Source organism: Sciurus vulgaris (genome assembly GCF_902686455.1).
Source record: "Sciurus vulgaris genome assembly, chromosome: 17".
NCBI lineage: Eukaryota > Metazoa > Chordata > Mammalia > Rodentia > Sciuridae > Sciurus > Sciurus vulgaris.
Window position 1 is genome coordinate 18,888,018 of NC_136478.1, and position 21,133 is coordinate 18,909,150.

Consider the following 21,133-nt stretch of genomic DNA (forward strand, 5'->3'; position numbering starts at 1 on the left):
TCAGGTTGTGAATAGAAATTTGAATCCTGCTTTGGAGGGTCTCTGAGTCTAATGAATGGGGGACAAGCTGGTGTCATCTACACACTGATAGAGAAAGCATATTGTGGGGTGGGGGTGTTCCCAGAGGAGGCTTCTGCACCAGCCTCTGAGTACTCAGGACCGTATGCCCTGAGTACTGAAGTGTGGTACTTACCACACAGATGAGGGGTGGGAAGGGCTTTCCAGGCAAAAGGAACAAGTGTGAAAAGGTGCAGCTACAGATGCCGGCACACAGGGAAAGAGTGGGGCCCAGTCTAGAGCCACAGAAAAAGTAGTGTCCAAGCCCAGAAGGCCAAGGAGTGCCCACTGGGCTGTGTCAGGACAGGGGAGGGCCAGGCCATGGTTTGCCCACCTCCTGGGGCTGGCAGTCACGGAAGTTGAGCAGCAACCGGCTTTCCAATGTCAATGAGTAACTTGGGGGGCTAGGCGGGGCCAGGCTTGCTGCTGTGGGCCCAGTGGCATTTTCCACTCCTGAGCAAGTGGGGCTGGCCAGCCTACCTGTTCAAGTGCCCGCCTTGCCTACCCCACCCAGCCCAGGCTGGCCAGAGCTCCCTGCAGAAGGAGCCCTCTTTCCTGGCAGCTGGACCAAGGGAGCCGCTTTTGGCACCAGAGGGTGAGGAACTGGGAGTGGGGGGAGGGGTTGAAGGTGGGGTTTGGGGTCACCACCCTGGCTTTTAGTTGTCCTTTGGGGAATAATTTTCAGGAATCCATCTTGGAGTGGTTATGGATGCTCTGTCTGCTCAGCTATAGGCCAAGTGCTGGAAAATGCCAAGATGAGGGCAGAGCTCCTTCCCCAGGGGCACTCCATGTCTGGAGTGTGGCAGTGGGAAGCAGGACAGTCCCTGAGACCCCGGGTCATGAATCCTTGTTCCAGGAGGAATGCTCTTGTGGTCAAGTCCTCTGTGACCTTGGTCAGGCCCTGTCCTTCAGACCTTGCCTGCAACATGAGGCAACTACAAAAAGTGACCTCACGGTCACAGTCTTTCCATCTAAAACTTTTGTGATTTGCTGTGTGTGTGTGTGGCGGGGGGAGGGGGGGACTGCTGGAAAATTGCTACATTGGGATCTATTGAGCTAGGGAGGTCAGGACTTGAGAGAGACAAAGGTCTGGAGAGGACCTTTCGGGAACAAGAGCCAAATGGGTCTGGGAGTCTTGCTGGGTCTTGGCGAGGAGCTAGACACCTCCCTGCAGGCAACAGTGAATCACAGAGGAGGAAGAGTGAGGTTCTTCTGGCTGTGTGGATGGGATAGGACCTTCTTTCCGCTCATGTGGGCCAGACTCTTACTGCCATGTCCCTCAGGCCCACCCTGACCATGGTCCCTGCCTGGCTGTGGTTGCTTTGCCTCTCCGTCATCCAGGTGAGCTGGGTCCTGTCCCCTTCTTCAGACCCTGGTCTTGGGTCTTGGGGGTTGGCAACCTTTTCCCGCTACTCCATCTGGACCAATTTACTCACCATGGGAAGAATATGGAAGTGGGGGGCTCAGAACTGGGGCTGTGGGACAGATATGGGGTCAGGAGGTCAAAAGCCAAAAGGTGGATGGACTGTGGTAGAGCCAGGCCCAGAGAAGGGGCAGAAATTCCCCTTCCCATCACATCGCAGCACCTATGCAGGAAGATAGACAGTGGGTTAAGGTGAGCATTCAACCACAGGCTTTCCCTGAGGCCCGGGCTGCAGAACTGCGTGTGGAAGTCCCTGAAAACTATGGTGGAAATTTCCCTTTGTACCTGACCAAGGTGAGCTTGAGAGTTGGTAAGTGCCAGCTCTCTCTGAGACTCAGTTTCCCCACATGTAAAGTGGGTGAAGGTACATTCTTCAGGAGCTTGGCCCCCACTTTTTTTGCCTCCGTTCTTACCAGCTGCCACTGCCCCGTGAGAAGGCTGAAGGTCGGGTTGTGCTGTCAGGGGACTCAGGCATGGCAGCTGAGGGCCCCTTTGCTGTGGATCCAGATTCTGGCTTCCTGGTGGTGACCAGGGCCCTGGACAGAGAGGAACAGGCAGAATATCAGCTGCAGGTATGGTTGGCAAGGTATAGGGAAAAGTAGGCAGGGCAGGGCTGGGCACTGACTACTCTTCTTTGCCAGGTCACCCTGGAGACTGAGGATGGACATGTCTTGTGGGGTCCACAGCATGTGATTGTGCATGTGAAGGATGAGAATGACCAGGTGCCCCAATTCTCCCAGGCCATCTACAGAGTTCGACTGAGTCAGGGTACCAGGCCTGGTGAGTGACCAGGGAAGACAACTTGTAACAGTGAGGTGAATACTTCTGGGACAGCAGAGAGTAAAGAGATGATCAGTACAGGGACAGGGCAGCCAGGGTCCAAGATGCTTCCCTATCTCTGTCCCATTCTGCACCCTTCCCACCCTGTTGTGGGCCCCATCTACTCTTGGCTTCAGTTTGCTTACCTATGAAGTGGGGTGAAAAGCTGTGTCTCACTTTCAGAATCCTTATTCCATGATGGATATGGAAGGAAGAATTAGGGAGAGATAGGGAGGCATGGGAGACTCCCCACCCCCACCATCTCTTACAGTGTTCCTCTCCCCACTTACCAGGTATCCCCTTCCTCTTCCTTGAGGCTTCAGATGGGGATGCACCAGGAACAGCCAACTCAGATCTTCGATTCCAGATCCTGAGCCAGGCACCAGCCCAGGCTTCATCAGACATGTTCCAGTTGGAGCCTCGACTAGGGGCTCTGGCTCTCAGCCCTGAGGGTGAGCCTGAGGGAGAGTCAGAGAAACTGAATAAGAGGGCCTCTGAGCTGCAAGGGACTGAGGAGTTGGAGCTTGGGATAGAGGGGGAGGACACAGTAGCAGGCAGAGGGCATGCCTGGGCCACGCATGGAGAGCTAGGAAACAATGGCATGCCTCTGCTCCACACTCAGGAAAACAGATAGAAATGGCTTAAGGGCTGTAGTCCAGGAGCCTCAGAACTGAAGACAGAAGAGATCTCAACTGGGAGTTCAGACTAGAGGCATTGGTTGAGGACAGGGGGAAAAAAAGTGCATCTTACCTCAACCCAGCCAGTCACCCCTTCACACATCTACCCTGCAACCACCCATGGAACCCATCTGTTCAACATTCACTCATCCACACACTCTCCCATGTCCTCACCCAAATGCCTATCCATCCACCCAGTCAACCATCATTCATCCAACTGACCATCTCCCCCTCCTACCCACATCTACCACATCCCCATCCTGGCCATTCATCTACCTCTCAGCACAATAACCATCACTGTGTGAGTAGATATGGAAATGACATTGTGAACTGTCGAATCCTAGTTGGAGTCTCATGATGCTGCTAAAGGCTCCTCTCATCCTTTGGGCAAGAGAGTTTCCTGAACTCCTGTCACATGCTTGGCTTTGTGTTTGGTGTCTGCTAAGGTTACCCTGGTTCTTGCTCCCTGGACTCATGCTTGGATAACCATCCTAATCCCTTCTAGGAAGCACCAGCCTAGACCATGCCCTGGCAGGACCCTACCAGCTGTTGGTACAGGTCAAGGATATGGGTGACCAAGCCTCAGGCCACCAGGCCACAGCCACTATAGAGATCTCTGTAGTAGAGAGCACCTGGGTACCCCTAGGGACTATCCACCTGGCAGAGAATCTTGAAGTTCTGTACCCACACCACATTTCCCAGGTAAGTAAGTGGTCTTCAGTGGCCAGAGCAATCCCAGGATGGTGCAGCTGGGCCTGAGGCTCATGGACAGTTGGAAGTTGGGAACCAACTTGACCCCCACTCCTCCCTCCACTCTTCCCATCACTTCTCACTGTAGAGTAGGGTGTGTAAGGCTTTGGGACCAAGTTCATAGTCCCTAACCTGCCATTCTCTGGCAGGTGCAGCTCTGTGTTCTGACCTCTCCAGCTTGCCCAAGTCTTCCTTGGGGAGAACAGCTGCTACCTCCTGCTGCCATGGGGATTGTCACCTAGGACAGGAATGTCTCAGGCCTCATCTAGGAATGCCCTTGGATCAGGCCCAGCTTGAATGGACAGAAAAGAAAGTAACCTGGTTACTCAGTGCCCGAAATACTGTACCTCAGTACTTAGGGCACTGAGCGCCAGGGCAGGTTTGAATCAGAGCAAAATCACAATGAGAAGTACTCCCTACACCCTACCTGCTCTCAAGGCCTAGGAAGGAGAGCAATTTGCCTAAAGTCACATGATAGTTGGGGGTTCAGCCTCCTTGACTGGGGATCTCTTTGAGGCATGAGGGCTGACGCTGATCATTCCTGCCTCGGCATGGGGTGCCTTCACTCTGTATCCTCCTCTCAGGCACGCTGGAGTGGGGGGGATGTCCACTATCACCTGGAGAGTCAGCCCCCTGGGCCATTTGAAGTGGACACAGAGGGGAAACTTCACGTGACCAGGGAGCTGGACCGAGAGGCCCAGGCTGAGGTGAGGTGAGAGGGAAGCCAGGGAGGTAGGCCAGAGGGTGCTTAGTCACTGGTTGGCTTTTGGGGATATCCCATCCCCCACAGATGCTGAGGCAGTGGAAGAGAGCACAGAAGAACTGGAGCTAGCCACCAGAAGGGACCTAGACCCAGGCTGGCCTGGAACCACCCTTGGCCCTGACCTGAAGCCTCCCACTGCCCACTGCAGTACATGCTCCAGGTGTGGGCTCAGAATTCCCATGGTGAGGACTACACGGCACCCCTGGAGTTACATGTGGTGGTGACGGATGAGAATGACAACAGACCAATCTGCCTCCCTCGTGGCCCCTCAGTCAGCATCCCTGAACTCAGCTCCCCAGGTGTGCTGTGGGTCTTGTCAGGGGTAAGGGAAAGGTGGAGTCTCTGTAAAGCATCCCATCTTGCTTCTCTGGGGTGGGGGTCTAACTTCAGGCCTTCATATTACTGTCCCCCTCCAACACTTCTCCCCACACAAGTTCAAGTCCAGTTCAGCACAAAAAAGAAGCAGGAGTGGGGACTTAGGGCCTCCAGTCTGGGCCCGTGGTCCCACCCAGGTGTGGCCTCTTGTAGGCACTGAAGTGACTAGGTTGTCGGCAGAGGACGCAGATGCCCCCGGCTCTCCCAATTCCCATGTTGTGTATCGGCTGCTGAGTCCTGAACCTATAGAGGGGGCAGAGGGGAGAACCTTCGAGCTGGATCCCACTTCAGGCAGTGTGACTCTGGGGACTGCCCCACTCAAAGCTGGTCAGAACATTCTGCTTCAGGTGCTGGCCATTGACCTAGCAGGAGCAGAGGGTGGTAAGTGCCCTGATGGTGACCTGGGTCCCCTACCCTCTCTGTTCCTATTGTGGTCTCACCAACAAGAAGCCCTTTCTTGCCTCAGGACTCAGCAGCACGTGTGAGGTTGCAGTTAGGATCACAGACATCAACGACCATGCTCCTGAGTTCACCACCTCCCAGGTAAGTAAAAGCAGGAAGTAGACCTCGGGAAGGATGCTGGTAGGGCTCAACACCCCTTGCCCTCTCTCCAGATTGGGCCTATAAGCCTCCCTGAGGATGTCGAGCCTGAAACTTTGGTAGCCACTCTCATGGCCACTGATGCTGACCTTGAGCCTGCCTTCCGCCTTATGGACTTTGCCATTGAAGCAGGGAACATGGAAGGGATATTTGGCCTGGATTGGGAGCCAGACTCTGGTCATGTCCAACTCAGACTCCGCAAGGTAAGGATAAGGGTCTGAGTAGATGGGAAAGGGGCGCACACACACATACACACATACACACATACATGCACAGGTGTGCCATGCCCCAGCCCACACAGTAACCTGGGCCTCACTGGTTCCAGAACCTCAGCTATGAGGCAGCTCCCCATCACAAGGTGGTGGTGGTGGTACGAAACGTGGAAGAACTGGTAGGCCCAGGCCCAGGCCCTGGATCCACAGCCACAGTGACCGTTCTGGTGGAGAGGATGATACCGCCCCCCAAGTTGGATCAGGAGAGCTATGAGGCCAGGATCCCGGTCAGCACCCCAGCTGGCTCCCTGCTGCTTACCATCCAGCCCTCAGACCCTATGAGCAGAGCCCTCAGGTGAGCCTGAAGCCCAGTCCTTCCTTGGGCTGGATCTCCCTTGCTTCCCAGGAAGACTCCAGGGCCTCAGAGGAGACTCACATTATCTATGGCCTAGAATAGTCCTCAAGATTGTGAATCCTCAAGGCTGGATGGATTGGGGAGGGTATAAAGGGGGTGTTCAGTCCCCATAGAAGCTCACCTGGAGGGGGCTTCAGGCTCTCCCCACATTCCAACCAGATTGCAGCACAAAGGTCTACCCAGGCTCTGACCCCACCCAGACCCCTTTGCAGGGTGCCCTGGAACCCTGAATTAGGCAGTTCTCCCCCACCCACAGTATCCATTGTTCAAGTCCCCTACCACCAACTCCAGAAGCTGGGGAGAAAGCCTGGGCATCCTAGCACTGCTGTTTCCCTTGAGTCACAGAGAGAATGTGGACCTTAGTAGGTCATGCGGTCCTGGGGATTTCTGGGCAAGACCCCGTACATAGTCCCAGTGCCTCCTTACCTCCACCCCTTTCTCTGGGCCTCAGGTTCTCCCTGGTCAATGACTCAGAGGGCTGGCTATGCATCAAGGAGTTCTCTGGGGAAGTGCACACGGCCCAGTCCCTGCATGGCGCCCAGCCTGGGGACTCATACACAGTGATTGTGGAGGCCCAGGATGCAGGTATGGCCAGGCAACGATGGGGGACCTCCGGAAGGGAGGTACTGGACTACATATTGAAGTAACTATGCAAATCTTACTAGTCCCATATGCAAACCTCAGACAGACGGACAGACAGTCCTGAACTTCCTTCCTGGGATCCTTGCAGACAACCACAGAGTCCCAGGCAAGAGAGAGTGACAGGAGCTAAGTCTAGGGTCTCTTTCTGAGAATGGGCTACCCCCAGGTCATAGGAGGGAGCCAGGTAGAACTGGTCTCTGCCTCCTCTCTTTCACCACCCGCCTAGCTTCACACTTGAAATCCCTCAACCCAAACCCTTAACTTCCGGATGGCCTCTTAGGGTGTCGACTTCAGGGACAAGCTCAGGGCAGAGGTACTGGACAGGGGAGGTGGAAGGAAGGTCCAGGGGCTGCCTCTAGGGCAGGAGTGTTGGGAGATGAGCCAAATGGGACGCTGAGGCCAGGTTGGAGGACTGTGAATGGAGCCTTGACAGGATGAACAGCTGGCCCTGGGGAGGGTATGTCATAAGGTTCAGGGAAGAGCAACAGTGGTGGGCTCTTCTGTTGAGGGGGTTACCATGTTGCTGGATACTGGCAGCAGCAGCAGGGGTGGCAGTGGGGACAGTTTTGGCATCCAGAAAGGCACAGGTGGACAAGTAGCTATTCAGAATACTGAAAGAGTGAAGCGCATTGTGAGGAAGAGACTGCCATAGGGATGATGATGGGATGGGGAGGAAGGGGGTGGAGTGGAGGGAGAGTGGTGGGGAGGTGGCAGGATGAAACTGATGGCTTGTGTGGGGAGGGACCAGCCCAGGAACTCTGGGGCTCACTCTCACCCCCAACAATACAGATGAGCCGGGACTGAGTACCTCTGCCACCCTGGTGGTCCGCTTCCTAAAGGCCCCTCCTGCCCCCACCCTGAGTCTGACCCCTGTACCTGCCCGACACCTCTGCACACCACGCCAGGACTATGGTGTGCTCATCACCAGTGAAGACCCTGACATGGTCAGTGGGCACGGTCCCTACAGCTTTTCTCTAGGTCCCAACCCCACGGTGCAGCGGGATTGGCGCCTCCAGCCTCTCAATGGTATGTGGTGGGGGAAGAGAGGGAGGGTCACCTGGAAGTGAAATGGGGCTGGCATTAGACCTAGGGGGAGCAGCCCCCAGTGAATCTGTCAGGCTAATGACCCTGGTCACTGCCTGCAACCTGACAGGTTCTCATGCCTACCTCACCCTGGCCCTGCATTGGGTAGAGCCACGAGAACATGTAGTCCCCGTGGTTGTCAGTCACAATGCCCGGATGTGGCAGCTCCTGGTTCGAGGTGAGGCTGGGGCTTGGGTGCAGAAGCCTGAGGGAGAACCAGGGTGCAGAGGGAAGGGCTGATACACATCATGCAGGCTCACACAGACAGCATGCCCCTGTACTCGCTTGCACATTTGTGGTTGAGCCCACATACCTGCGTGCACCTGGGCACACACAGAACAGAGCACACACCTTCACATACCCACTCATACGTGTGTGTGACAAAAATACACATCAGCCAGTTGACCAGACAGGGGTCTCTAAGCAGCCAAGAGAGCCCTCCTGTACCACTCTTACCTTCCTCTACTCTGCCCCCTAGTGATTGTGTGTCGCTGCAATGTGGAGGGGCAGTGCATGCGCAAGGTGGGCCGCATGAAGGGCATGCCCACAAAGCTGTCGGCAGTGGGCATCCTTGTGGGCACCCTGGCAGCAATAGGTAATGGAGGATGGGCTCCTGCATGGGGCAGGGTGATGGTTGGTTGGAGCCACAGTTTCCAGAGGAACAGTGCGCCTTGTCCCTACAATGATGACAGGTCTGAAAAAAGGAACCCCCAACTCTCCTACTTATTATACTCGTGTTCCCTGGCATCATAGACATCACAATCACCACTTATAAGAGCATTTTCTATTATGTTATCATGCACCATGTCAGGCCCATGATGCACTTCGTTTGAATCATCACATGAAATCCTCTCATTACTCTGTGAGGTAGATCCTGGTTTCTTTCCGTTTTGTACATGAGGTCCCTGTGGATCAGAGAGGTGAATAACTTGTATGAGGTTACACAGCCAGGATGTGGCAGATCCCAGCTCTTCCCAGCCTAGTTCCTTCAGTTCAAACTACCTTCTCTATTCCCTGTATTTCTTTAGCTCCTTAACATTTTTTTCCTTGCTGGTTTTCTTTGCTGGTTCTGGCAGAAAGCTATGATATGCCTTTCTCTTGGAGAAACACAGGAGCAACTCCTTGACTCCCAGATGAATTCCACCCAAACTGTCTCCCAGAAGGGGACTTTGGAGGCTGGAGTGTTCCTGGACTGCCTCAGTGCAGTGAGGCCCTGGCGAGGGATGAGAAGACCAAGTGGTCCGAATTGTGCAAGCACTAGAGTCATACCTGTCCATCCTCTGGGACACTGTTTAGGAAACTTCCTCTCTTTATTAAAGCAATGCCAATAGCATTGGGTCCCTAGTAATGACAAGTCCCACACCCTCCTGAGGGCTGATCCATCCCTCTTGGGCCCCTCAGGCTTCTTCCTCATCCTCATCTTCACCCACCTGGCCCTGGCAAGGAAGAAGGACCTGGATCAGCCAGCAGACAGTGTGCCCCTGAAAGCAGCAGTTTGAGTGAACCAGGAAGCCCCAACTGGAAGTTTTGGCCCCTGACTCCATCTGAATCCACTGGGAAAGGTTTTAGTACCCAAGGACCAGTGGAGATGAGGATAGAGTAAAAGCCCCTCCACCTACCTGGGCGGAGGCACTGTTACCTGACAAGTCCCCAGAGCCTGGACACTGACTCTATGGGTTATGCATGGGAATACTCCAAATGGCAGCTTGTTGTCCAATAATAAAGTGTCAGCAAGCTGGGCTGGGCTCTAACGGATTGCCGTGCCTGTGTCTGCGTGTCCACAAGCATGTGTGCATGCATGTGTGTGGGTGAACACACTTACCCCTTCAGGCCTTCCCCATCTCCTGCTGCACAGAAAAGGTCTGGGGACTTGAGGGACAAGACTGGGGTTCTTTGTAAGGAAGAACATGGGGCATCATATGGGCTGTTGGTGAAATAATGGGGTCAAAGCAAGATGGGTCATTTCCTTGGGTCATTAACCACGTGGGTGATGGTTGAGGAGGAGAGTGCTGGAGGGTGTCATCATTCCTGAATTTTCAGGACATCATTTTTGCCATGGCAGGACATGACCCTGTGAGTCTGTGTCTGCTGTTGTGTGAGAACACTTCTGTCCCTATGCATGAGTCACCTGCACCCAAGGGTGGGCAGAGGTCCATCAGTCTCAGGAGGAGCCTGTTCAGGAATCACGTTTTGTTTTTTTTTTTTTCAGTTGTAGATGGGACACAATATATTTTATTTATTTATTTACTTAATTTTACATAGTGCTGAGGATCAGACCCAGTGCCACACATGTGCTAAGCAAGTGTACCACTGAGCTACAACCTCAGCCCCTGTTCAGGAGTCTTGAGGGCCCTGCAAGCAGGAACAGGACAGATGAGGTGATGACGGGTCCTTCTGCCCCAAGGCAGCTCCTAGGCACTTCAGGATTTCTCCTGCAGGCTGGTGAGGATGTGGGGCATCTGCAGAAAGGGAGGGAAGGGGAATCACTCAGGTGGACACCACTGCGTTGGACAAGAACCCCTGTGGTTCACCCTGGAGTTGCTACTGCCCCAGGTGAACCCCTGCCTCTGGCCCAAGTTAAGCCATGGCCCTGGCACCCTGCCAAACCTACACCTCCAGAGTGACCTCTAATCCCTGCCCCTTGACCTACCCCAGACACAGGCTGATCCCATATGTTCCCTTCCTGATAGTCTCTGGGGAGCCAGGGTGGGACCTGCCATCCCAGGCACCCTGAGCTGATGATGGTAAATCACGGGGAAGGAAGAAAAACAACCTTGGTGGGGCCCAAGCCCTATTTTTAGGAGATAATCTCTCCACAGCTGGCAGCTTCTGTGGGATGAGGGCCAAGGCTAACCAAGAGAAACAGGGCAGCATCCTGGCTGGCCTGCAGAAGCCTGCAGATGAATTCAGAGCCCACCACCCAACTCCCCACCATTGAAGGTTACACTGATCATCCCAGTCCAAGCAGGGCTTCCCTGCTGTTCTCAGAGGATCCAGTGTTTAACTCAGGGTACAAAGTTCTTTGGAGGTTGCAGCTTATCTAATCTTCCCATCAACCTGCTAAGGTAGATTATTGTTCCCATTTTGCAGTGGAGGATCTTGAAAGTCAGGGGGTTAAGGTTAAGGGTGGTAGTTGGAGTCTTGGAACCAGATCACAACGCAAAACTGTGTGGCCAAGGTCCACATTACCTCTCTAGAAGTATCCACAGCCTTCAGCTGGTCTCTCGTCCCACAGATCCTGCAGAAGGTCCTTATAAACCACCTTGGCCAGCTTCTTCAGGTAAAGGTGGAAAGGTGGATCACAAAGAGATGGAAGGACCATCCTGGGTCCATCCAACCAGTGAGATTCTGCACCTGAGCCAGAACTTCCCTGCTCTCTGGCTCTTTGTTCTGAATGGATGGTTAGGTGCTGGATGAGTGGGTGGGGTGGTAATAGTTGGATGGGTGGGTGGATGGGTTAGTGGATGGGTTAGTGGGTGGGTGGGTTGATGAGCAGGTAGGTGGGGAACCAACAAAGAAAAGGGTGGATAGCAGGATGCCAGGGCAGATTGAAGCATCTGTCCCAGTTTGAGGGTTTCTTCCTTTAGTGTCCAGGCCCCAGGCCACTCCCTGGTTGCATCAGTGCTAGAACTGACCATAAGGGCCAAGGCTCAATTTCCCTGAGCATCCGTGGATATATATTTCTCAGCCCCATTCTAAAGAGGAAGGTGAAGGTCACCAAGGGAGAGAAACACTTTAGCAGTAGAGTAGTGTTTGTAGGGATTCACGCTAGTGAGGTGGGCACCCTACAGGTAGAAGAGCATGCAGTCTGTGCCCTGCCTCATCTTTGCTGTGTGTTCCCAGGTAAATCACTAGTTCTCTGAGTCTCAGTTTACTTGTTGATAAAATGGGCCTAAATTCATGGGGCTGTTGGGAGAATTACATGAGAAAAATCCTTGCAAAATGCATTTAGGGAAATGCAAGAACACTGCAGAAGCTTAATAAGTGTGGCTTTCTCCAGTCCCAAAAATGTCTGCATCCCCACACTCTTTAGAGGTCCCATGAGGTCCAGGCTTTGGGGAGGGAGTACACAGAAGGGTCCCAACTCCAGCCCCAGCTGGCCTTGCTGGATGACCCGAGACATTGCTTCCGGCCTGGGTTCCTTTCCAGACCCTAGGCTCTTTCTGGCTCTGTTTCAAGGGGCTTCAGGGGTCTCTGACTGGGCTGGAGCTTGAGGGATGGAGGGACTGGCCCCAGAATGGGGCTCCCACTCTCCTTCACCCAGCCCCCTCCAGAAGCACAGGGCCAGATCAAAGAGACTCAGCACTGAGGACCAGGAGGCGTCCTGAGAAAGAATGTAAACATGAGGATATTTTTAAACTTTTTCCAGCCCCAGTGATAGAGCTCTTGAAGCAAGAGGCCCAGCGGTCAGTCCAGCTCTCACCCCCAAAGAATGAAACAGTCTTGGGACCCCAGAGACACCCCCACCCCCACCTATATCCACTACAGGACTCCAGTTTGGGCCTCAGGGCAGAAGTTCTTCCTGAGATTTCACTTCCAGATGTCCTGCTGCTGTGAGATGACACGTTTCCTTCTGAGAGGACCTCAGAGGTGTGGAAGGATTCAAGAAAGCAGGCATGGTGGGAGCGCACCTGGAAAGCTAGTTGGGGACAGAATTTGGGATACCCCTCAGCAGCCCTGTTGCTCTTTCGGGCATGAGTGTGCACACGTGTTCCCATTGGTGTGTAAGTGTGCAGTGCAGTCTCACCTGTGTGCTGTTGGAACATGGGCTCCCCTCAGCCCATCCCTCCGCCTCCTTCCCTAGCACCCCTGACCTTCTGGGGCCCTGTAGGTGGGTGACATGGGGAGACAAGTGGCAGGAAAGAGGGGGAAGAGTCACCTGAGAACAGGGGGCAGATGAGGAGGGCAAGGGGGCTGGAGCGAGGGCAGGGTGGGGGCCTGGGTCCTGGTCCATGTTGTGAGCCAGGCTGTGAGAACTGCAGGGGCCACTGATGTGGGGACCAGGGAACTTGACTTCCTTAATCATGCCTCAGTGTCGCAGTGACTTAGGAACACGGAGAGAAGGCTCCTTGGATCTTCCTATTTCCGGTGTCACAGTGACGCTCTCCAGGGGTTCCATGACAACGACCTCTTCTCTGACATGGCAGCCCTCTCATACTCACAGGAATGTCACAAAGAGACTGGTGCAGGGAAATCAGCCACAACGTGTCCCCCTTTACCCTGTGACCATATCGCAGGGACTCCTGTGCATGGGACTTGGGGACCCTCACCCTCTCCATATGCCCACTGACCAGCCTTCTCAGGGCTTCTCAGAAGCCAGGCAGGGGCCCTATTACCAGAAAAGTGAGAGTCCCAGCCCCAGGGGAGGCCTTAGCTGGCTGTCTCCCTGACTTCAGTGAGCTGCTTTACCCCCTTCCCCTGCTTATGGGCTCAGAGGGGGACCTCACCCAGCTACAGGTCACACAGCAGCTCAGTGGAGGGCAGCACAGGCCCCTGGCCAAGATCCAGAAGGTGGCAGCGATGTCCCCACCACCATCCCCTGCTGCCCTGAAGGGCTGAGGCTTGCCCTTTACCATACAGTGTGGGGCACTTCCTGCCCAGGAGGACAGGGAAGCCCGGCAGGACTGGGCAGGGAGACCCAGAGACCTCCATCTGAGGGCCTAAACCACCCTCCTGAGGGCATTGTTGTGTTGTCCCAAATTGTGGTGACCCTGTGTGTGCCCACCCCCCAGAGCTGTTGCTATTCTTACTCACTTGCTAGTGGCGGTAGGGTCAGAGATAGTGGCAGTGTGGGAGAGAGTCATGAGCACCAGTGCCTTATCTGACACATTCCCTGGAAACTTGGCAGGGGCTGCCAGCCTCTGGGGGCCTGGGCAGGGTGGGGGGTGAAGGATCATAGGCCTGAGGTGGGGGCTGGGCTCATTGCAGTTGAGGCCCCACTCCAGCTGCCTCTGCTATAGCCAGGAGAGATCTCATCAGAACTGACCTGGGGGATTTCTTCCCATGTGTCCTTCTCAGTGCCGACCCAGTCCAACCCAGAATATACCAGATTGTTCCCGTCTCTGAGCCTTTGACACTCCAGAGGACAACGTATTGGCTTCCTCAGTTCAGGAGTTGCCGATAGGGAACAGCACTGGACCAGGGGCCTCAGAAGCCCAGATTGGCCATGCTCCTGCCCACTTCTTAGCTGTGTGACCTTAGGCAAGTCACTTTTCTTCTCTGAGCTTGTTTCCTCATTCCTTTCCCAGGCTATTGTAGGGACCACAGGGTCCAACATTTAGAAAGGTAGGCTAAGGGCTGCAACTTGTAGTCATGTGTGTGTGCACACATGCACACACATGCACACTCAGAGGTGAGGGGCCAAAATGGGAAGAGGGAGGCACACAGGTCCCCCACCTTGAAGACTCCCGCCCCATGGATTTTCCATTGGCACGTCGGCACTCTGTCCCTCAAAATAGGCTCTACCAGCCGTGGGCGACACAGCCCAGACTGAGGGGCCTTTTTTTAGCTGCCCTTTGATTGTAAGCTCTTGAGCCACTGCTATTTCTAGCCCCAACGCCTAGAGGAGTAGGGCCAAATGGAGGGTTAGCTCAGTGGGCCTGGCTGGTTCCCTAGAGGCATCCCTGAGGGGATCAGTTCTGCCCTCTCACTCATAGCACTACTAGCAGGGAGAGGGCAGTACCCCTGAGGACTCAACCATCCGCCTCCAGGGATGCTGCAGACCTGGCAAAACCCAGCCTTGGGCCACTCTCTCACCCAGAGAAGAGCAGGTTGTGGAGATTAACTGAGATAATACAAACAAAGCCCTGACTTAATACAGGGGTTAGCACGTAATTGGCCTTCAAAAAATAGAAGAGGGGGCTGGGTTTGTGGCTCAATGGTAGAGCACTTGTCTAGCATGCATGAGGCCCTGGGTGCCATTCCTAGCACCAAAGAAAGAAAAAGAAAAAAAAAAGAGCTATAATTCTTATTGTCATGATTCTTATTGCCACAGCATTGTTGTTACAGCTATGTTTTGTTTGTTTGTTTGTTTGTTTGTTTGTTTGTTTTACCAGACTTCCTTCCAGTCTTTTTTTCTGAGCATTTATCTCATGCTGCCGGACTCAGGACATGACATTCTCCCACACTCCCATACACACATACACAACTACTTTCAGTAGGTAGGAACCCCAAACCTGCTGGAGTGCCCTTCCACAGATCTGTGGGCTACACTCTCAAGGATCACCCACCTCTATAAATGGACTTTAGGGTCCATGATTCCTGAGATTGTACTTGACCTTTCAGAGTATATATGTGGCTCTGTCATCTTTTCAAATACTCCTGCCCACGCAGGGTTCCAAAGCCCCTGATTCTGAATGTCAAGTTCTAGATGTTGGATCCCCAGATGGCCCTGCACCCGGATTCTAGAATGAATGTTCCAACTAGAACCCAAGGAAATGGGCTCATTTGACAGCCAGACATGAGAAAGAATTTTCTGGTTGTTCAGGTACATAAGACTCGATGATGGATCATAAGGACAAATGAAGATACTCCGGGCTTCCTGGTCAAAGTGTGCTTGTGTATGGAGGTGTGGACTGCCAAGCAGAGGGGACAGGATGGGGGAATCAGATTCTGGGAAGTGCCTAGGACAGGAAAAGAGAGGGAATGTGGCTGAGCCAGATCTTCCCCTTCCAAGTCAGGGTCATTTCCGAGCAGGACAGCAATGTCAGTTGGGGTTGGGGGGGTCACATGTTCTACCCTTCCCCCAAATGGTTACTGCAAAGAGACTTCCTTGTTACCCAAAGAACAAAAATAGGTCCCAGGTGATGACCTGCAATCCATGCCCAGAACCACCAGGGTTATTCTGAGAGTGACAGGCCCAGGGCCAGGTCAGGTGGGATAGCTGCAAGTGGCAACTTGGCCTGTGGGTGGACATTCTGCCCTCTTGGGGATGCTGAATGGGGGTGGGGACTGAAACTGCATACCAACTGACCCTCAATATGTAGGAGCTCCAATCCTGACTCAGCCATGTGACCTCGGCAAGCCACTTGGCATCTCTGAGTGTCAGATTCCTACACAAATGCTGGAACCTGGATCCTTGCTTTTCAGTGAGGCTGAGAATTTGGTGAATTCGAGAGATGGCTTAATAGATGGGTGAATCCCCACTTTAGCTGTCTCAGAGCCAGGCCTAGGTGTCCAGAAAGGGCAAGGGCCTTGCCTGAGTCACACAGCAGAAGAAAGATCCTCTTCCCTCCAGTTCGAAGGAGCCAGAATCTGACGCTAAAGCACACTTCTGGCAGGGCTTGTGGGGATTTTCCAAGAACAACTCCATCCAACAGCGATTTCTATTCCTAGCCCTGCTGCCCAGAGCCAGGCTAAGAAGGGGACACTGGCTCATTCCAGTTCTGCTCAGCTCCAGCCATTGGTCTACTAAGCCCAAGCCAGGATGCCCATACCATGTTCTCTGGCTGAGCGCTATGGTGTCTGAAGGGCTTGGGGTTCCTAGCTACCCCCTGTGGTCCTGTCACAGAGCAGTGCTGAGCGTGCAGTTGGTCCTCTCCTGACCCCTTATCCCTTCTAGGGGTCTGCCTTTTCCTTCATCTAACAGGTCCAGGAATTTTCCCTGAACTCAACCCCTGACCTCAGATGAACATGAACAAGCTGGCAGATGGACACTGACTTGGGGACAGATGGCACCTGACTCAGCTCAAGGGAAGGGAGTTGACAAAGGCAGCTGGAGAGAGGAAACTGGGTTGGGGCAAGTACCTGGACAAATGTTCAGAGATGTGACTAGGCTGAGGGATTGGGACACACTGCAGCTCAGGTTTGGGTGGCCTGATAGGCATTGAAGCTGGGGACATGTGGTCTGAGGAGATTGAACTGAAATTTACAGATCAGAAATTGGATCCTGATTCCTTTCCCAACTCTCTTCCCTTCACGACTACCCATAGCAGGGTTTTGGCCAGAAATTGGCCAGTGGGGAGGGTGGTCTCCAGGGAGGGTCACACTGACTGCTTGGAATCCAAGACACACCTAGTGTTAGAGGCAGGTGCTAAGTGCCTGGTCACCAGCTCTGCACTTCACAAGGTGGCTGACTTCTGGTATATTCCTATACCCACAAAATGTACTTTCTGTCCATCTTAGTCTCTGGGGAGTGATAAGACACCCAGATCCTTTGGGAACAAAGTTCATATTGAAACCCAGTCAGGACCACTCTGCCACTCCTAAACTTCAGCCCTACCTGGTGGCCTACAAAGCTTTGGCCACCATCTCCATGCTGGGGAGGGGAGGGGGCACAGGGCTCCACTCCTTCCTGAGACTGGCGCCAAGGTTTATGAGCCAGTGCAGAAGTCTCTGAGAGCCATATGGGTGGAAAAAGTTACCCTGTTCTAAATCAGCCTGCCTTTGGGTGATCTCATCCCCTTCCCAAGATAGTTGCACTCCCCTCCCCCACCTGCCCTGGCCAATGGGCTAAGTCACGAGGGAGCCTGTAGAGGAGTGTGAGGGCTGAGGGAAGGATTTCGACTTGGGGTCACACTGTACTTTCTTTTGATTTCCCACCCCCATCCCCCATTTATAATACAAATAGCGGTTTCCTGTCAAATAAATTATAAAGGTCTTCCGCCATGTTTTCTTTTCACAGTCACTTTTAAAGTCTGCCAGGATGGAGGTAACAGAATCTGTGTGTCCAATCTTGGAAGAGGACGTGTCAGTGGTGTACGGTTTCTCTTTCTTACAAACACCAGTGCCATGACCATTTTTGTTCAAATCCCCGCCTGACACCCCCAATCTCTGATAAATACTCACAGGTGTTGTGGGGGAGGGTAGGCTTCACTGTGGGCCTGAGGCCCTTCCCCAAGCCCAAGCTGCCAGGCCCAGGGTAGGGAGGGGAATCGGAAGAAAGGAGCAGAGGGAGGTCTGCCGGCTCCTCCCGCTTGCTCAAGACCCACATCCCCCAACTTCCATTTGCTCTTGCCCTCCCAGCCACAAAGGCCAGGCTGACAGGGGACATGGGAAACGGTCATACACAGGATCTCCTCTAACTCAAGCAGGAGGCTGCATCCACACAGTTCCCACCCAGACACAGACAGGTACCAGTCTCAAGGTGGATCCCTCCTGTTCCATCCACTTCACATCTTGTCAGGCACTCCTCCAGTTTTGCTAGAATGCTTCTATGAATTGATAGCTCACTCCTTCCTAGTTGCTGTCAGGCCAATGGGGAGCAGGTGGAATACATATTCAACAGAATGGCATGAGTACTAAGAGGAAGCTTTGGAGTCAGACACAGATTTGAGACTCAGCTCTGCATTTACTGGTTTTGTAACCTAGAGCACAACATTTTACCTCTCTAGGCTCAGTTTCTTCATCTGTAAAGTGGGTTAGTAATACTTACTCATAAGGTTGTGTGAGGATTAAATAAGATGAAACATGTAAAGTATAGCACTTGGACAGAGTATGTGCTCATAAATGTGGCCGAGTTTAGTATCTTAAATTACGCTAAACTCAGCCCCTGCTATGACTCCTCCTTGACTGAAAGCAGATCAGGGTGGCCAAGAACAGAATTGAAGACATAGAAGTGAGACATAGGGTCAGTTCACACTTGGCCTTGAGTGATGTACAAGGAAGGGATTGAGATATTTTGGACTCTTTGGAAGCCTGAGAGAGTGGTGGGGGCCAGGGATGGGAGGATGTCACTGAAGCATTTTTTGTTTTTCTTTGCTAATAAAAAAAAATTTCTAGGAGTTGGGGGGAATGTAACTCAGAAGTAAAGCACATGATTAGCATGAGCAAGATCCTGGGTTTGATCCCCAACACCAATCAATCAATAAGTAAGTGCATACATATATACATACATTTCCAACATCAAAAGAGTGAGTACTATTCACTTACATCATGTATCAGAGTCACCAATTAACAAGACTTTGTCACTCTTTAAGTTTACCAATCCCCAGAATAACTTTTGCTATATTCTCTGGGTTATAAGTAAGTTGCTAAGGTCAGCCCAGATGGAAGAGGAGGGGAATTAGACCCCATTGCTTGATGGGAGAAATGTCAAGGAATTTGAGATATCCTTATACCCACAACTGAAGAAGCAAAAGGAAGAGGATTCCAAGCTCTACCCCAGGAATGACTAGGAGGCTGGCCCAACTCTTGGAAGAGGCAACTCCAGTTTATTGGGAAAGACCTCTTTCTTCTCTCACTCTTCCTTCCCTAACATTTTCTTAAAATTTCTTTTGTAGCGTTAGGGATTGAACCCAGGCCTCCTGCATGCTAGGCAAGTGCTCCATCACTGAGTTACGCCCCCAAGCCCTACCCTAACATTTTAAATGTACTTGTTGAGTACCTACTGCATGCCAGATACTGGGGATCCAGAGGAGAGTCAGACCAGGTCCCCTCTGCCAAAAGACATAAGAACAGGAAACATCTGAGGGGTTGTGGTGGATCAATCAGTACCATGGGAACCGGAGGAGGCCTAGAAAGTCAGGAGTATTGCCTCAGCAGAATCAGCCTGAATAAGTAGGAGTAAGCCAAGATTTGGTGAAGGATGGTACAGGTGTTTTGACCAGAGGGAACAGCAGACAAAGGCTTTGTACATTCTAGGAAAATGGAGCTTTGTGTGACATTTGGGCCTAAACAACCGGGGAGAAGGTGGAGAGGTCAGGGAGGCTAAGAGGAGTCTGAACTTTTACCTTATGGGTGATGGGGAGCCATGGAAGGGTTCTGAACACAGGAGTGACAGTCTGTATGGTGGGTGGAAATGACTAGAGGAGCAATTGTCATTTGGGGGCAGGGGAGAATAAAGGTGGTTTGGATTTTTCTTGGAACTAGGACAGGATGTTGGCTGGAGGGCATGGCCCCAGGGCTGCTGGAAAAGTGGCTTTGGGAACTGGTTATAAAGAGTGGGGTAGGGAGGGTGGGATCAGAGGTGTAGGGCAGTCCACAGAGGAAAACAGCCACACTATCAAGATGGCAGCCACTCTCTGATCATATGCAGCCTACCATCTGCTCTGGTACAATCCGGGATGCTAGCAGCCCCTTTCCCACAAATCAGAGCTGGGTGACCAGAAATCAGAGTCCTGGCCCCATCCCACACTTGTTTCTTATCCCAAATACCTCCCCTTGCAGTCACAGAGAAAGCTTGCTCAGGCTGGGGCTAAGCCTCAGGAACACTCTCCTATTTACTGGCTACATCTGGTGTCAGCATGGCTGGATGGTGACATCTAGAGGCAGCCTCTGGATCTCACATTGCCTCACCCACAGAATCCCACAGCAAGGGGCTTTCTGCTGATGTTCTGCCCATCATGTCGCTCTCAGGATTTAGTGACCAAGCCACTGGGCAGAGGTGGAAAAAACCCCAGCTCCTCCATCCTTCATGCCAAAACCCTGTTCAGAGTCAGCAGAGTCCCTGAGACCCCAAGGGAACTCCCCTCCCACAAGCCAACATAGATGGTTTGCTGATGACATTCCCTGTCCCCCCACCCTCTGCACCACTTTGTTTCAGAGGTAGGGTCCTCCTAGCAGCTCAGCCAAACCTTTTCTCAGAAATCAATGCCCTGTCCTTACTTCCATCTTGCCATCCAGGCCCGTCCTATGTCTCCATCTCCAAGTGAGATTACAGAATGGCCTTCCTCTCTCCTGCAGTGACTTCTTCTTAGCTAATTGTTCATTTCCATGCATCCACATCCATGGATCTGGAACCTTGTTACCAACTCTCCTTGCTTCCAGGTCACTACTCGCTCTTCTCCTCCTACTTCTCTAAGCCTCCTTTATGCTGGTTTCTTTGCATTTGCTCTTCCCTTATCATCTATCCATCTGTCCTTCCACCCTTCCTCACTCATCCACATTCATTCTGGGAACACCTGGTGCAGGACAAGGGCCAAGCCTGAGGTTACAGGGGTAGGGGTGGAAGGAGAGTAATGAGGACAAATGCCAACAGCCCTGGAGGTAACCCCCCCAGGAAACTGGGGGATTAAAGCAGGGCTTCCAGCTCTGCCTCCTCCCCACCCCAGGCTGATGCCAGAGCAAGCCATTGCACCATCTTTCTCATTTTCCCATCCTGAAGGTCACCTGAGGGGCCCCTCCTTGCCCAGCCAGGCACATTTAGCTAGCTTCCCTTCCCCTTCACTGCAACTCTCATGCCTACCTCCACAATGCCCCAGGAGCCCTGTGCCCAGACGCTGGACTGGACCGGATCCTGGGTTTAATTCATGTGCTCTCTTCCCTGGACTGGCCCCTTCTGATCCCCATGGTGGCTGCATCATAGGCCTCTCAGCGCCTAACTGGATGGGGACACTCCTGGACAGCTCTGCATGACTGGCCCTGGGGCATGCAAGTCTC

General features: G+C 53.0%; 1 protein-coding gene across 8 annotated transcripts; it reads left to right on the forward strand.

Moving 5' to 3' along the window:
• Positions 1–512: 512 nt before the first annotated feature.
• CDH16 (cadherin 16) lies at positions 513–9,569 on the forward strand. Of its 8 annotated transcripts, none has more exons than XM_079119299.1 (18): positions 513–652; positions 1,341–1,398; positions 1,691–1,774; positions 1,897–2,052; positions 2,122–2,260; positions 2,593–2,751; positions 3,482–3,678; positions 4,311–4,433; positions 4,638–4,788; positions 5,018–5,245; positions 5,331–5,407; positions 5,479–5,667; positions 5,790–6,031; positions 6,543–6,676; positions 7,523–7,759; positions 7,887–7,994; positions 8,295–8,411; positions 9,218–9,567. In XM_079119299.1, the coding sequence occupies exons 2-18, from the start codon at positions 1,354–1,356 to the stop codon at positions 9,313–9,315; spliced, it is 2,484 nt and encodes an 827-aa protein (XP_078975425.1). In that variant the 5' UTR covers positions 513–652; positions 1,341–1,353; the 3' UTR covers positions 9,316–9,567. The 8 variants fall into 8 exon arrangements, 7 of the variants coding, with proteins under 7 accessions (XP_078975425.1, XP_078975419.1, XP_078975421.1 ...); XM_079119293.1 differs by lacking the exon at positions 9,218–9,567 and adding an exon at positions 8,893–9,188 and having other exon boundaries at positions 516–652; XM_079119295.1 differs by lacking the exon at positions 4,311–4,433 and having other exon boundaries at positions 516–652; positions 9,218–9,569.
• The last annotated feature ends 11,564 nt before the right edge of the window (positions 9,570–21,133 follow it).